General features: G+C 42.8%; 1 protein-coding gene across 1 annotated transcript in view; it reads right to left on the reverse strand.

Annotated features, from left to right (window-relative positions):
- LOC137902524 (myelin transcription factor 1-like) overlaps positions 1 to 18,774 on the reverse strand; it is a 32,895-nt gene that overhangs the window by 2,099 nt on the left and 12,022 nt on the right. The window contains exons 11-16 of the mRNA XM_068746615.1: positions 18,139 to 18,354; positions 17,872 to 18,020; positions 1,557 to 1,619; positions 612 to 680; positions 385 to 447; positions 21 to 104 (exon numbers count right to left, since the gene is read on the reverse strand). Of these exons, the coding sequence (XP_068602716.1) occupies positions 21 to 104; positions 385 to 447; positions 612 to 680; positions 1,557 to 1,619; positions 17,872 to 18,020; positions 18,139 to 18,354 (644 nt within the window). The remainder of the gene's footprint in view (positions 1 to 20; positions 105 to 384; positions 448 to 611; positions 681 to 1,556; positions 1,620 to 17,871; positions 18,021 to 18,138; positions 18,355 to 18,774) is intronic.

Raw genomic sequence — 18,774 nt, forward strand, 5'->3', positions numbered from 1 at the left:
CCTGCTAGCACCCTGCTCACCTCAGCAGCTCAGAGTCTTCCTTGTCATCCTTGGTGGGGGTGGATTTGACCCCACTTTTCTTGGCTCGGGGGCATCCAGACAGACTGGCAGAGGAAACACAGAATCTCGTTATCATCCTCGTACCCGGACAAGATGGAAGATGAAAAATAAACGTGGAAATAGTCCAAAGCAGCTGTATCCAACGGCAACGTGGGGACGAGAGGAAGTTCATTTCAATTCAAACCTGATTGGTTCTAAAAGCAAACACAGATGCAGTGAAAGGTTATGTCCCCTCATGACACCGGAGTCCGATTCTAAAGGTAGTGCTAGCATTAGCTTGTAGCTCATTAGCACAGTACGGTCCGGGATGTGGCGCAGCCCCACCTCCGGTGTGAAGCATAGTTCCCAGTGATGTGTCCTGACCCGTCACAGCCCGGCGTGGGACACCTGCGACACACACAGACAGACTTTCACTGCACAGCTTCCCGCAGGCAGAAGCCAGCTGGACATATTGGGACATATTGTGGTCTATTTTGTCTTAAAGGAGAGCAGGACAGAGCTGTAGCTGCAGACTGAGTGAACATGTTGGAGGCAGGAGGAAGCGGACATACTTTAGTTCAGCTGTGTGGGCAGCCATGAGGGTCCGAAGTGATTTATCAGCAAGAGGACAGCCTGACAGACTGGAAGATAGGTCAGAGAGACAATGTCAGAAAACCAGACCGGGGACAGGATGTCTGTGCATGAGTGAAGGAAAAGAGCCAGGACGTTACTGGGCTATAGAACCAGGACAGGACGGGGCAGCAGACACACACAGAAGAACAGGACTCATTTCATCATCAGTGTCACGGGAGGACAAAGCCAGTAAGGACGACGAACTTCACGCGGGTTCCTGACCAGACTCAGAGCAGCTGGAAGACGTGTTGAGTTGGGAACCCAACCCAGCCAGAGGGGAGTGTCCCTGGTCTATGTGGGGCCACCGTGACTGCGCTCTGTAACCCGATCTCAATGAAGGTCCAATTACATCGTCTACAACTACGGCTGTTCAGCTTGGGGACGGACGTCTCACTTTATTCGCGGTGGGGACGATAATCTGAGAGCACCTGGAGACCAAGGTCAAATATCAGGAGCCGCTTTACTGGCTGAGACTCGCTGGCAGCGACCAGCCACGTCCATGCAGGACTCGAAGGCATCATGGATCGGCTGCAAATGGACTAAGCGATTAATTACTTATAGGACATAAATGCATCTCTGTCCAACCACAGGGACAGTCCCCTACAGCGTCTTGTCAACGTCCAACCTCTCGTAGATTAGACAGAACAGGTCTGTTGCCTTGCTGTGAGCAGCAAACCTAGTTTGATCCAGGAGTGACACGCGGATGCGTCCACACCTGCATTGATTCGGGGGTGGCAGTCTGAAAAGGCTTTCATGTGTGTCACGTGTGTCCAGGAGACAGCGTCCAGCTGAGATCACTGTGTCCACAAAGCAGTCGGTCAGCGTGAGAGGCAGATCCGTCACCCACAACAGAGTCCCTGAGACGGCGTGAGGACAGGGCTTACCTTCGATGGGACGCGTAGTTTCCAGTTATGTGTCCACTGCCATCGCAGCCTGGAGTGGGACATCTAAAAACGGGACAGTCACAGATCAGCACCAGTAAAACAGTTCTGAGACTGACCAGCCAGAAAACATCACTGACCAGCCAGAAAACATCACTGACAAGTCAGAAAACATCACTGACCAGTCAGAAAGCATCACTGACAAGTCAGAAAACATCACTGACCAGTCAGAAAACATCACTAACCAGCCAGAAAACATCACTAGCCAGTCAGGAAACATCACTGACCAGTCAGAAAACATCACTAGCCAGTCAGGAAACATCACTGACCAGCCAGAAAACATCACTGACAAGTCAGAAAACATCACTGACCAGTCAGAAAACATCACTGACCAGCCAGAAAACATCACTAACCAGTCAGAAAACATCACGAACCAGTCAGAAAACATCACTGACCAGTCAGAAAGCATCACTGACAAGTCAGAAAACATCACTGACCAGTCAGAAAACATCACTGACAAGTCAGAAAACATCACTGACCAGTCAGAAAACATCACTAACCAGCCAGAAAACATCACTAGCCAGTCAGGAAACATCACTGACCAGCCAGAAAACATCACTAGCCAGTCAGAAAACATCACTAACCAGCCAGAAAACATCACTAACCAGTCAGAAAACATCACGAACCAGTCAGAAAACATCACTGACAAGTCAGAAGACATCACTAACCAGCCAGAAAACATCACTAGCCAGTCAGAAAACATCACGGACCAGTCAGAAAACATCACTGACCAGTCAGAAAACATCACTGACAAGTCAGAAAACATCACTAGCCAGTCAGAAAGCATCACTGACAAGTCAGAAAACATCACTAGCCAGTCAGAAAGCATCACTCACCAGCCAGAAAACATCACTAACCAGTCAGAAAACATCACGAACCAGTCAGAAAACATCACTGACAAGTCAGAAAACATCACTAACCAGCCAGAAAACATCACTAGCCAGTCAGAAAACATCACGGACCAGTCAGAAAACATCACTGACCAGTCAGAAAACATCACTGACAAGTCAGAAAACATCACTAGCCAGTCAGAAAGCATCACTGACCAGTCAGAAAACATCACTGACCAGCCAGAAAACCTCACTGACCAGCCAGAAAACATCACTAACCAGTCAGAAAACATCACTAGCCAGTCAGAAAACACCACTGTCTAGTTTAAAACAAAGTACTGACCAGTCAGAAAACATCACTAACCAGTCAGAAAGCATCACTGACCAGTCAGAAAATATCACTAACCAGTCAGAAAACATAACTAACCAGTCAGAAAGCATCACTAACCAGTCAGAAAGCATCACTGACCAGCCAGAGAACATCACTGACCAGCCAGAAAACATCACTGACAAGTCAGAAAAAATTACTGACCAGTCAGAAAACATCACTAACCAGTCAGAAAACATCACTGACCAGCCAGAAAACATCACTGACCAGCCAGAAAACATCACTGGCAAGTCAGAAAACATCACTGACCAGTGAGAAAACATGACTAACCCGCCAGAAAACATCACTGGCAAGTCAGAAAACATCACTGACCAGTGAGAAAACATGACTAACCAGTCAGAAAACATGACTAACCAGTCAGAAAACATCACTAACCAGTCAGAAAGCATCACTAACCAGTCAGAACACATCACTGTCTAGTCTACAAAAACCCTGACTAGTCAGAAAACATCGCTAGCCAGTCAGAAAAAATTACTGACCAGTCAGAAAACATCACTAACCAGTCAGAAAACATCACTGACCAGCCAGAAAACGTCACTGACCCGCCAGAAAACATCACTGACAAGTCAGAAAAAATTACTGACCAGTGAGAAAACATGACTAACCAGTCAGAAAACATCACTGACCAGCCAAAAAACATCACTGACAAGTCAGAAAACATCATTAACCAGTCAGAAAACATCACTAACCAGTCAGAAAGCATCACTAACCAGTCAGAAAACATCACTGTCTAGTCTAAAAAAAACCCTGACTAGTCAGAAAACATCACTAACCAGTCAGAGAACATGACTAACCAGTCAGAAAACATGACTAACCAGTCAGAAAACATCACTGACCAGCCAAAAAACATCACTAACCAGTCAGAAAACATAACTAACCCGCCAGAAAACATCACTGGCAAGTCAGAAAACATCACTGACCAGTGAGAAAACATGACTAACCAGTCAGAAAACATGACTAACCAGTCAGAAAACATCACTGACCAGCCAAAAAACATCACTAACCAGTCAGAAAACATAACTAACCAGTCAGAAAACATCACTAACCAGTCAGAAAGCATCACTTACCAGTCAGAACACATCACTGTCTAGTCTAAAAAAAACCCTGACTAGTCAGAAAACATCGCTAGCCAGTCAGAAAAAATTACTGACCAGTCAGAAAACATCACTAACCAGTCAGAAAACATCACTGACCAGCCAGAAAACGTCACTGACCCGCCAGAAAACATCACTGACAAGTCAGAAAAAATTACTGACCAGTGAGAAAACATGACTAACCAGTCAGAAAACATCACTGACCAGCCAAAAAACATCACTAACCAGTCAGAAAACATAACTAACCCGTCAGAAAACATCACTAACCAGTCAGAAAGCATCACTAACCAGTCAGAACACATCACTGTCTAGTCTAAAAAAAAACCTGACTAGTCAGAAAACATCGCTAGCCAGTCAGAAAAAATTACTGACCAGTCAGAAAACATCACTAACCAGTCAGAAAACATCACTGACCAGTCAGAAAACATCACTAACCAGTCAGAAAACATCACTGACCAGTCAGAAAACATCACTAACCAGTCAGAAAACATCACGAACCAGTCAGAAAGCATCACTAACCAGTCAGAAAGCATCACTGACCAGCCAGAGAACATCACTGACCAGCCAGAAAACATCACTGACAAGTCAGAAAAAATTACTGACCAGTCAGAAAACATCACTAACCAGTCAGAAAACATCACTAACCAGTCAGAAAACATCACTGACCAGCCAGAAAACATCACTGACCAGCCAGAAAACATCACTGACAAGTCAGAAAACATCACTGACCAGTCAGAAAACATCACTGACCAGCCAGAAAACATCACAGACAAGTCAGAAAAAATTACTGACCAGTCAGAAAACATCACTAACCAGTCAGAAAACATCACTGACCAGCCAGAAAACATCACTGACCAGCCAGAAAACATCACTGGCAAGTCAGAAAACATCACTGACTAGTGAGAAAACATGACTAACCAGTCAGAAAACATGACTAACCAGTCAGAAAACATCACTGACCAGCCAAAAAACATCACTAACCAGTCAGAAAACATAACTAACCAGTCAGAAAACATCACTAACCAGTCAGAAAGCATCACTAACCAGTCAGAACACATCACTGTCTAGTCTAAAAAAAACCCTGACTAGTCAGAAAACATCGCTAGCCAGTCAGAAAAAATTACTGACCAGTCAGAAAACATCACTAACCAGTCAGAAAACATCACTGACCAGCCAGAAAACGTCACTGACCCGCCAGAAAACATCACTGACAAGTCAGAAAAAATTACTGACCAGTGAGAAAACATGACTAACCAGTCAGAAAACATCACTGACCAGCCAAAAACATCACTGACAAGTCAGAAAACATCATTAACCAGTCAGAAAACATCACTAACCAGTCAGAAAGCATCACTAACCAGTCAGAAAACATCACTGTCTAGTCTAAAAAAAACCCTGACTAGTCAGAAAACATCACTAACCAGTCAGAGAACATGACTAACCAGTCAGAAAACATGACTAACCAGTCAGAAAACATCACTGACCAGCCAAAAAACATCACTAACCAGTCAGAAAACATCACTGACCAGCCAGAAAACATCACAGACAAGTCAGAAAAAATTACTGACCAGTCAGAAAACATCACTAACCAGTCAGAAAACATCACTGACCAGCCAGAAAACATCACTGACCAGCCAGAAAACATCACTGGCAAGTCAGAAAACATCACTGACTAGTGAGAAAACATGACTAACCAGTCAGAAAACATGACTAACCAGTCAGAAAACATCACTGACCAGCCAAAAAACATCACTAACCAGTCAGAAAACATAACTAACCAGTCAGAAAACATCACTAACCAGTCAGAAAGCATCACTAACCAGTCAGAACACATCACTGTCTAGTCTAAAAAAAACCCTGACTAGTCAGAAAACATCGCTAGCCAGTCAGAAAAAATTACTGACCAGTCAGAAAACATCACTAACCAGTCAGAAAACATCACTGACCAGCCAGAAAACGTCACTGACCCGCCAGAAAACATCACTGACAAGTCAGAAAAAATTACTGACCAGTGAGAAAACATGACTAACCAGTCAGAAAACATCACTGACCAGCCAAAAACATCACTGACAAGTCAGAAAACATCATTAACCAGTCAGAAAACATCACTAACCAGTCAGAAAGCATCACTAACCAGTCAGAAAACATCACTGTCTAGTCTAAAAAAAACCCTGACTAGTCAGAAAACATCACTAACCAGTCAGAGAACATGACTAACCAGTCAGAAAACATGACTAACCAGTCAGAAAACATCACTGACCAGCCAAAAAACATCACTAACCAGTCAGAAAACATAACTAACCCGCCAGAAAACATCACTGGCAAGTCAGAAAACATCACTGACCAGTGAGAAAACATGACTAACCAGTCAGAAAACATGACTAACCAGTCAGAAAACATCACTAACCAGTCAGAAAGCATCACTAACCAGTCAGAACACATCACTGTCTAGTCTACAAAAACCCTGACTAGTCAGAAAACATCGCTAGCCAGTCAGAAAAAATTACTGACCAGTCAGAAAACATCACTAACCAGTCAGAAAACATCACTGACCAGCCAGAAAACGTCACTGACCCGCCAGAAAACATCACTGACAAGTCAGAAAAAATTACTGACCAGTGAGAAAACATGACTAACCAGTCAGAAAACATCACTGACCAGCCAAAAAACATCACTGACAAGTCAGAAAACATCATTAACCAGTCAGAAAACATCACTAACCAGTCAGAAAGCATCACTAACCAGTCAGAAAACATCACTGTCTAGTCTAAAAAAAACCCTGACTAGTCAGAAAACATCACTAACCAGTCAGAGAACATGACTAACCAGTCAGAAAACATGACTAACCAGTCAGAAAACATCACTGACCAGCCAAAAAACATCACTAACCAGTCAGAAAACATCACGAACCAGTCAGAAAACATCACTGACAAGTCAGAAAACATCACTAACCAGCCAGAAAACATCACTAGCCAGTCAGAAAACATCACGGACCAGTCAGAAAACATCACTGACCAGTCAGAAAACATCACTGACAAGTCAGAAAACATCACTAGCCAGTCAGAAAGCATCACTGACCAGTCAGAAAACATCACTGACCAGCCAGAAAACCTCACTGACCAGCCAGAAAACATCACTAACCAGTCAGAAAACATCACTAGCCAGTCAGAAAACACCACTGTCTAGTTTAAAACAAAGTACTGACCAGTCAGAAAACATCACTAACCAGTCAGAAAGCATCACTGACCAGTCAGAAAATATCACTAACCAGTCAGAAAACATAACTAACCAGTCAGAAAGCATCACTAACCAGTCAGAAAGCATCACTGACCAGCCAGAGAACATCACTGACCAGCCAGAAAACATCACTGACAAGTCAGAAAAAATTACTGACCAGTCAGAAAACATCACTAACCAGTCAGAAAACATCACTGACCAGCCAGAAAACATCACTGACCAGCCAGAAAACATCACTGGCAAGTCAGAAAACATCACTGACCAGTGAGAAAACATGACTAACCCGCCAGAAAACATCACTGGCAAGTCAGAAAACATCACTGACCAGTGAGAAAACATGACTAACCAGTCAGAAAACATGACTAACCAGTCAGAAAACATCACTAACCAGTCAGAAAGCATCACTAACCAGTCAGAACACATCACTGTCTAGTCTACAAAAACCCTGACTAGTCAGAAAACATCGCTAGCCAGTCAGAAAAAATTACTGACCAGTCAGAAAACATCACTAACCAGTCAGAAAACATCACTGACCAGCCAGAAAACGTCACTGACCCGCCAGAAAACATCACTGACAAGTCAGAAAAAATTACTGACCAGTGAGAAAACATGACTAACCAGTCAGAAAACATCACTGACCAGCCAAAAAACATCACTGACAAGTCAGAAAACATCATTAACCAGTCAGAAAACATCACTAACCAGTCAGAAAGCATCACTAACCAGTCAGAAAACATCACTGTCTAGTCTAAAAAAAACCCTGACTAGTCAGAAAACATCACTAACCAGTCAGAGAACATGACTAACCAGTCAGAAAACATGACTAACCAGTCAGAAAACATCACTGACCAGCCAAAAAACATCACTAACCAGTCAGAAAACATAACTAACCCGCCAGAAAACATCACTGGCAAGTCAGAAAACATCACTGACCAGTGAGAAAACATGACTAACCAGTCAGAAAACATGACTAACCAGTCAGAAAACATCACTGACCAGCCAAAAAACATCACTAACCAGTCAGAAAACATAACTAACCAGTCAGAAAACATCACTAACCAGTCAGAAAGCATCACTTACCAGTCAGAACACATCACTGTCTAGTCTAAAAAAAACCCTGACTAGTCAGAAAACATCGCTAGCCAGTCAGAAAAAATTACTGACCAGTCAGAAAACATCACTAACCAGTCAGAAAACATCACTGACCAGCCAGAAAACGTCACTGACCCGCCAGAAAACATCACTGACAAGTCAGAAAAAATTACTGACCAGTGAGAAAACATGACTAACCAGTCAGAAAACATCACTGACCAGCCAAAAAACATCACTAACCAGTCAGAAAACATAACTAACCCGTCAGAAAACATCACTAACCAGTCAGAAAGCATCACTAACCAGTCAGAACACATCACTGTCTAGTCTAAAAAAAAACCTGACTAGTCAGAAAACATCGCTAGCCAGTCAGAAAAAATTACTGACCAGTCAGAAAACATCACTAACCAGTCAGAAAACATCACTGACCAGTCAGAAAACATCACTAACCAGTCAGAAAACATCACTGACCAGTCAGAAAACATCACTAACCAGTCAGAAAACATCACGAACCAGTCAGAAAGCATCACTAACCAGTCAGAAAGCATCACTGACCAGCCAGAGAACATCACTGACCAGCCAGAAAACATCACTGACAAGTCAGAAAAAATTACTGACCAGTCAGAAAACATCACTAACCAGTCAGAAAACATCACTAACCAGTCAGAAAACATCACTGACCAGCCAGAAAACATCACTGACCAGCCAGAAAACATCACTGACAAGTCAGAAAACATCACTGACCAGTCAGAAAACATCACTGACCAGCCAGAAAACATCACAGACAAGTCAGAAAAAATTACTGACCAGTCAGAAAACATCACTAACCAGTCAGAAAACATCACTGACCAGCCAGAAAACATCACTGACCAGCCAGAAAACATCACTGGCAAGTCAGAAAACATCACTGACTAGTGAGAAAACATGACTAACCAGTCAGAAAACATGACTAACCAGTCAGAAAACATCACTGACCAGCCAAAAAACATCACTAACCAGTCAGAAAACATAACTAACCAGTCAGAAAACATCACTAACCAGTCAGAAAGCATCACTAACCAGTCAGAACACATCACTGTCTAGTCTAAAAAAAACCCTGACTAGTCAGAAAACATCGCTAGCCAGTCAGAAAAAATTACTGACCAGTCAGAAAACATCACTAACCAGTCAGAAAACATCACTGACCAGCCAGAAAACGTCACTGACCCGCCAGAAAACATCACTGACAAGTCAGAAAAAATTACTGACCAGTGAGAAAACATGACTAACCAGTCAGAAAACATCACTGACCAGCCAAAAACATCACTGACAAGTCAGAAAACATCATTAACCAGTCAGAAAACATCACTAACCAGTCAGAAAGCATCACTAACCAGTCAGAAAACATCACTGTCTAGTCTAAAAAAAACCCTGACTAGTCAGAAAACATCACTAACCAGTCAGAGAACATGACTAACCAGTCAGAAAACATGACTAACCAGTCAGAAAACATCACTGACCAGCCAAAAAACATCACTAACCAGTCAGAAAACATCACTGACCAGCCAGAAAACATCACAGACAAGTCAGAAAAAATTACTGACCAGTCAGAAAACATCACTAACCAGTCAGAAAACATCACTGACCAGCCAGAAAACATCACTGACCAGCCAGAAAACATCACTGGCAAGTCAGAAAACATCACTGACTAGTGAGAAAACATGACTAACCAGTCAGAAAACATGACTAACCAGTCAGAAAACATCACTGACCAGCCAAAAAACATCACTAACCAGTCAGAAAACATAACTAACCAGTCAGAAAACATCACTAACCAGTCAGAAAGCATCACTAACCAGTCAGAACACATCACTGTCTAGTCTAAAAAAAACCCTGACTAGTCAGAAAACATCGCTAGCCAGTCAGAAAAAATTACTGACCAGTCAGAAAACATCACTAACCAGTCAGAAAACATCACTGACCAGCCAGAAAACGTCACTGACCCGCCAGAAAACATCACTGACAAGTCAGAAAAAATTACTGACCAGTGAGAAAACATGACTAACCAGTCAGAAAACATCACTGACCAGCCAAAAACATCACTGACAAGTCAGAAAACATCATTAACCAGTCAGAAAACATCACTAACCAGTCAGAAAGCATCACTAACCAGTCAGAAAACATCACTGTCTAGTCTAAAAAAAACCCTGACTAGTCAGAAAACATCACTAACCAGTCAGAGAACATGACTAACCAGTCAGAAAACATGACTAACCAGTCAGAAAACATCACTGACCAGCCAAAAAACATCACTAACCAGTCAGAAAACATAACTAACCCGCCAGAAAACATCACTGGCAAGTCAGAAAACATCACTGACCAGTGAGAAAACATGACTAACCAGTCAGAAAACATGACTAACCAGTCAGAAAACATCACTAACCAGTCAGAAAGCATCACTAACCAGTCAGAACACATCACTGTCTAGTCTACAAAAACCCTGACTAGTCAGAAAACATCGCTAGCCAGTCAGAAAAAATTACTGACCAGTCAGAAAACATCACTAACCAGTCAGAAAACATCACTGACCAGCCAGAAAACGTCACTGACCCGCCAGAAAACATCACTGACAAGTCAGAAAAAATTACTGACCAGTGAGAAAACATGACTAACCAGTCAGAAAACATCACTGACCAGCCAAAAAACATCACTGACAAGTCAGAAAACATCATTAACCAGTCAGAAAACATCACTAACCAGTCAGAAAGCATCACTAACCAGTCAGAAAACATCACTGTCTAGTCTAAAAAAAACCCTGACTAGTCAGAAAACATCACTAACCAGTCAGAGAACATGACTAACCAGTCAGAAAACATGACTAACCAGTCAGAAAACATCACTGACCAGCCAAAAAACATCACTAACCAGTCAGAAAACATAACTAACCCGCCAGAAAACATCACTGGCAAGTCAGAAAACATCACTGACCAGTGAGAAAACATGACTAACCAGTCAGAAAACATGACTAACCAGTCAGAAAACATCACTGACCAGCCAAAAAACATCACTAACCAGTCAGAAAACATAACTAACCAGTCAGAAAACATCACTAACCAGTCAGAAAGCATCACTTACCAGTCAGAACACATCACTGTCTAGTCTAAAAAAAACCCTGACTAGTCAGAAAACATCGCTAGCCAGTCAGAAAAAATTACTGACCAGTCAGAAAACATCACTAACCAGTCAGAAAACATCACTGACCAGCCAGAAAACGTCACTGACCCGCCAGAAAACATCACTGACAAGTCAGAAAAAATTACTGACCAGTGAGAAAACATGACTAACCAGTCAGAAAACATCACTGACCAGCCAAAAAACATCACTAACCAGTCAGAAAACATAACTAACCCGTCAGAAAACATCACTAACCAGTCAGAAAGCATCACTAACCAGTCAGAACACATCACTGTCTAGTCTAAAAAAAAACCTGACTAGTCAGAAAACATCGCTAGCCAGTCAGAAAAAATTACTGACCAGTCAGAAAACATCACTAACCAGTCAGAAAACATCACTGACCAGTCAGAAAACATCACTAACCAGTCAGAAAACATCACTGACCAGTCAGAAAACATCACTAACCAGTCAGAAAACATCACGAACCAGTCAGAAAGCATCACTAACCAGTCAGAAAGCATCACTGACCAGCCAGAGAACATCACTGACCAGCCAGAAAACATCACTGACAAGTCAGAAAAAATTACTGACCAGTCAGAAAACATCACTAACCAGTCAGAAAACATCACTAACCAGTCAGAAAACATCACTGACCAGCCAGAAAACATCACTGACCAGCCAGAAAACATCACTGACAAGTCAGAAAACATCACTGACCAGTCAGAAAACATCACTGACCAGCCAGAAAACATCACAGACAAGTCAGAAAAAATTACTGACCAGTCAGAAAACATCACTAACCAGTCAGAAAACATCACTGACCAGCCAGAAAACATCACTGACCAGCCAGAAAACATCACTGGCAAGTCAGAAAACATCACTGACTAGTGAGAAAACATGACTAACCAGTCAGAAAACATGACTAACCAGTCAGAAAACATCACTGACCAGCCAAAAAACATCACTAACCAGTCAGAAAACATAACTAACCAGTCAGAAAACATCACTAACCAGTCAGAAAGCATCACTAACCAGTCAGAACACATCACTGTCTAGTCTAAAAAAAACCCTGACTAGTCAGAAAACATCGCTAGCCAGTCAGAAAAAATTACTGACCAGTCAGAAAACATCACTAACCAGTCAGAAAACATCACTGACCAGCCAGAAAACGTCACTGACCCGCCAGAAAACATCACTGACAAGTCAGAAAAAATTACTGACCAGTGAGAAAACATGACTAACCAGTCAGAAAACATCACTGACCAGCCAAAAACATCACTGACAAGTCAGAAAACATCATTAACCAGTCAGAAAACATCACTAACCAGTCAGAAAGCATCACTAACCAGTCAGAAAACATCACTGTCTAGTCTAAAAAAAACCCTGACTAGTCAGAAAACATCACTAACCAGTCAGAGAACATGACTAACCAGTCAGAAAACATGACTAACCAGTCAGAAAACATCACTGACCAGCCAAAAAACATCACTAACCAGTCAGAAAACATCACTGACCAGCCAGAAAACATCACAGACAAGTCAGAAAAAATTACTGACCAGTCAGAAAACATCACTAACCAGTCAGAAAACATCACTGACCAGCCAGAAAACATCACTGACCAGCCAGAAAACATCACTGGCAAGTCAGAAAACATCACTGACTAGTGAGAAAACATGACTAACCAGTCAGAAAACATGACTAACCAGTCAGAAAACATCACTGACCAGCCAAAAAACATCACTAACCAGTCAGAAAACATAACTAACCAGTCAGAAAACATCACTAACCAGTCAGAAAGCATCACTAACCAGTCAGAACACATCACTGTCTAGTCTAAAAAAAACCCTGACTAGTCAGAAAACATCGCTAGCCAGTCAGAAAAAATTACTGACCAGTCAGAAAACATCACTAACCAGTCAGAAAACATCACTGACCAGCCAGAAAACGTCACTGACCCGCCAGAAAACATCACTGACAAGTCAGAAAAAATTACTGACCAGTGAGAAAACATGACTAACCAGTCAGAAAACATCACTGACCAGCCAAAAACATCACTGACAAGTCAGAAAACATCATTAACCAGTCAGAAAACATCACTAACCAGTCAGAAAGCATCACTAACCAGTCAGAAAACATCACTGTCTAGTCTAAAAAAAACCCTGACTAGTCAGAAAACATCACTAACCAGTCAGAGAACATGACTAACCAGTCAGAAAACATGACTAACCAGTCAGAAAACATCACTGACCAGCCAAAAAACATCACTAACCAGTCAGAAAACATCACTGACCAGCCAGAAAACATCACAGACAAGTCAGAAAAAATTACTGACCAGTCAGAAAACATCACTAACCAGTCAGAAAACATCACTGACCAGCCAGAAAACATCACTGACCAGCCAGAAAACATCACTGGCAAGTCAGAAAACATCACTGACTAGTGAGAAAACATGACTAACCAGTCAGAAAACATGACTAACCAGTCAGAAAACATCACTGACCAGCCAAAAAACATCACTAACCAGTCAGAAAACATAACTAACCAGTCAGAAAACATCACTAACCAGTCAGAAAGCATCACTAACCAGTCAGAACACATCACTGTCTAGTCTAAAAAAAACCCTGACTAGTCAGAAAACATCGCTAGCCAGTCAGAAAAAATTACTGACCAGTCAGAAAACATCACTAACCAGTCAGAAAACATCACTGACCAGCCAGAAAACGTCACTGACCCGCCAGAAAACATCACTGACAAGTCAGAAAAAATTACTGACCAGTGAGAAAACATGACTAACCAGTCAGAAAACATCACTGACCAGCCAAAAACATCACTGACAAGTCAGAAAACATCATTAACCAGTCAGAAAACATCACTAACCAGTCAGAAAGCATCACTAACCAGTCAGAAAACATCACTGTCTAGTCTAAAAAAAACCCTGACTAGTCAGAAAACATCACTAACCAGTCAGAGAACATGACTAACCAGTCAGAAAACATGACTAACCAGTCAGAAAACATCACTGACCAGCCAAAAAACATCACTAACCAGTCAGAAAACATAACTAACCCGCCAGAAAACATCACTGGCAAGTCAGAAAACATCACTGACCAGTGAGAAAACATGACTAACCAGTCAGAAAACATGACTAACCAGTCAGAAAACATCACTAACCAGTCAGAAAGCATCACTAACCAGTCAGAACACATCACTGTCTAGTCTACAAAAACCCTGACTAGTCAGAAAACATCGCTAGCCAGTCAGAAAAAATTACTAACCAGTCAGAAAACATCACTAACCAGTCAGAAAACATCACTGACCAGCCAGAAAACGTCACTGACCCGCCAGAAAACATCACTGACAAGTCAGAAAAAATTACTGACCAGTGAGAAAACATGACTAACCAGTCAGAAAACATCACTGACCAGCCAAAAAACATCACTGACAAGTCAGAAAACATCATTAACCAGTCAGAAAACATCACTAACCAGTCAGAAAGCATCACTAACCCGCCAGAAAACATCACTGGCAAGTCAGAAAACATCACTGACCAGTGAGAAAACATGACTAACCAGTCAGAAAACATGACTAACCAGTCAGAAAACATCACTGACCAGCCAAAAAACATCACTAACCAGTCAGAAAACATAACTAACCAGTCAGAAAACATCACTAACCAGTCAGAAAGCATCACTAACCAGTCAGAACACATCACTGTCTAGTCTAAAAAAAACCCTGACTAGTCAGAAAACATCGCTAGCCAGTCAGAAAAAATTACTGACCAGTCAGAAAACATCACTAACCAGTCAGAAAACATCACTGACCAGCCAGAAAACGTCACTGACCCGCCAGAAAACATCACTGACAAGTCAGAAAAAATTACTGACCAGTGAGAAAACATGACTAACCAGTCAGAAAACATCACTGACCAGCCAAAAAACATCACTGACAAGTCAGAAAACATCATTAACCAGTCAGAAAACATCACTAACCAGTCAGAAAGCATCACTAACCAGTCAGAAAACATCACTGTCTAGTCTAAAAAAAACCCTGACTAGTCAGAAAACATCACTAACCAGTCAGAGAACATCACTAACCAGTCAGAAAACATCACTAACCAGTGAGAAAACACCACTGTCTAGTCTAAAAAAAGCTGGAGCCAATCCCAGCAGTCAATGGGCGAGAGGCGGGGTACATCCTGGACAAGCCGCCAGTTCATCGCAGGGCAACACAGAGACAGACAACCAGCCACACACACACACACACACACTCACGGGCAATTTAGCGTCACCAATCTGCATGTTTTTGGTGGTGGGAGGAAGCCGGAGAACCCGGAGAGAACCCACGCAGACACGGGGAGAACATGCAAACCCCTCACAGAACGGCCACAAGTCGGAGACGAACCCGCTACCACCTCGCTGTGAGGCAACAGTGCTAACCACTGCGCCACCGGGCCGCCACTCAGAAAACGTGTCTAGTCTAAAAATAAATACTGACTAGTCAGAAAACATCACTGACAAGTCAGAAAAAATTACTGACCAGTCTGAAAACATCACTGACTCGTCTAAAAATATTTTTAGACTAGACGGTGATGTTTTCTGACTGGTCAGTGATGAGAAAACATCACTGGCCAGTCAGAAAACATCACTAACCAGTCAGAAAACATCACTGTCAAGTCTAAAAAAATGACTGACCAGTCAGAAAAGATCACTGTTCAGTCAGAAAGCATTGTTGGGTGTCTGTTTATTACAATGTAACGAATTAGACGGAGCAGGATGGACGGAGAGAGGAGGAGGGATAATGGCAGCGCAGGAACAATCTGATAAGTATAAGCAGCTAAAGCGGTAGCGTTTGTCACGGTACTAAGAAGGAAGCAACTGTTTCTGTTCTTCAAAATGAAGATGATGATCACGGTGAAGTCACGGAGCTGAAGAGTCGAGCGCTACCGAAGTGGAGCGACAGCCGATGTTGCACCCTGGTGAGTCGGTCTAACTCCCGACGTGTGTCACCACACACACCGAAACGCACGGTTCAATTGCAGGTTTTGGTTCAGATCGGGTTCGGATTCGGGCCGATACAGTGAGCCTGGCCTGGATCACCGAGGAGCAGCTGTTGTACAGTTGTTGTATTGTTTGTAAATAAATGTGTTATTACAACATCAAAAGCTCCTTTTCAGTGTTGTTGTTACCGTTATCTAGAAGTAAACAACTGTTGAGATGTTCGATGTGTCACTAAAACATTAAATATTAGAGTTAAATTTCACGAGTGTTCTAGTGTTGTAGTTGAACTAGATGGCGTCTCAGTGTCCACCAGCACCACTGCCAAGAATCTGGGGGTAATCTTTGATCAGGACCGGTCCTTTCAGTCCCAGATAAAGCATATTTAAAGGACTGCGCAGGAACCAGACAGAGAACACATTTCCCCTGTTCTGGCGTCTCTGCTTCCTGTTAGAGAACGGATTGAATATAAAATCCTTCTACTCACTTTTAAAGCCCTCAACAGCCAGGCCCCTCCTTACCTTACAGAGATGATTATCCCATATTGCCCCACTAGAACCCTGCGGTCCCAAAATGCTGGCCTGCTCGTGGTTCCAGACATTTCCAAGAGCAGACAGGGGGGCGGAGCTTTCAGTTATCAAGCTCCTTTATTGTGGAATCAGCTCCCTGATTGGTTCATGAGACAGACACCATCTCTATGTTCAAGAGTAGACTAAAGACTTTCCTTTTTAACAAAGCTTATAGTTAATCGATACAGTAATCAGTATAATCAATCTGCTGTCATTAGGCAGCACTGGTGGCTTAACATCATGACACACTAAGCTCCTCCCTCTTTATCTGGTTATTCATGTTATAAATATATGTCAGTAATCTCTCTCTCTTCCCCGTAGTCTTGTGCTCTCTCTCCCTCTGTTTGTCCCTCTCTCTCTTTCAGGTCCTTCTGTCCGTGGTGCTGCAGAACCTGGACCTGTGTCCCGCAACGCTGATGTCCATATCGCTAGCATTAACATTTATAGCTTTATATAGCTAGCATTAGCATTTATAGCTTTATATAGCTAGCATTAGCATTTATAGCTTTATATAGCAGCTCTTTAGTCAGTATCTTGTTCAGCAGCTTTAATTTTACATGTTGTTTTCGTCTGCGCTCTCTCTCTCTCTCTCACCCTGCTACTCTTGTAAAGTGTCTTGTAATAACTTCCTGTTGTTCCTAGAAATAAAAATGAATTTAATTGAATCACTGTCCAGTCAGAAAACACCACCGGCCTGGTTTGTTGATTACATTTCACTTGGTGCAAACATGGCGAATGGGCGGGGTGTTGTGTTCACATTATGGGATGGATGGCGTGTAACATGGCCATTTTGGTTTGTGCTGGTTAAAGTATCGATCTTTATAAGTTACTGTCAAAGCTGTCAGCCAATCACAAGTCTCCAGTCAGCCATGCTCCAGATGGCATTCTTTGGGTCACTTACATGAGAATGTCTTTTTTGCTGTCTTTGGGCTGAAACTTGACCTTGAAGCTGCTGCTGGTGACCTCACCAGGATATGTTCTGTCATCCAGGTTCTCCTGGTCCTCTTCCTCTCCATCAGATGAAGAGTATGAGGGAGCTGTGTACTCCACCTGAAGACAGGGGGAACATTGTCACATGAGAACGTGTAACCCTGGAAGCTGATCTTCATTCGCTCTACTCTTTTGTGACGCTCTCGTCTCCAGTGGTTTCCGTGCGTGACTCCTGCACCTCTTCATGCTCCTCCTCTTTGACGCCGCTAGGTTTGGTGAAGTCCAGCGGCTCCTCCCACTCCGGCTGAGTCTGACCCTGAGATATGGAGGCACCGATGACTTGAGAGGATGAAGAAGACGAGGGAGAAGGTTCTGGAGGCTGCGCGTCCTCCCTTTTGGTCTTCTTCATGCTGAGATCCAAGGTGCCATTCTCATCCACCTCGATGTCTGATTCCTGCAGGTTCAGACATGAAGTCAAAGCAGGCCAGGTCACAGAGAACGTCACAGAGAACGTCAGAGAACGTCACAGAGAACGTCACAGAGAACATCACAGAGAACGTCACAGAGAACGTCACAGAGAACATCACAGAGAACGTCACAGAGAACGTCACAGAGAACATCACAGAGAACGTCAAAGAGAACGTCAGAGAACGTCACAGAGAACATCACAGAGAACGTCAAAGAGAACGTCACAGAGAACGTCACAGAGAACGTCAAAGAGAACGTCAGAGAACGTCACAGAGAACATCACAGAGAACATCACAGAGAACGTCACAGAGAACATCACAGAGAACATCACAGAGAACGTCACAGAGAACGTCAGAGAACGTCACAGAGAACGTCACAGAGAACGTCACAGAGAACGTCACAGAGA

Source organism: Brachionichthys hirsutus, chromosome 2 (genome assembly GCF_040956055.1).
Source record: "Brachionichthys hirsutus isolate HB-005 chromosome 2, CSIRO-AGI_Bhir_v1, whole genome shotgun sequence".
Classification (NCBI taxonomy): Eukaryota; Metazoa; Chordata; class Actinopteri; order Lophiiformes; family Brachionichthyidae; genus Brachionichthys; species Brachionichthys hirsutus.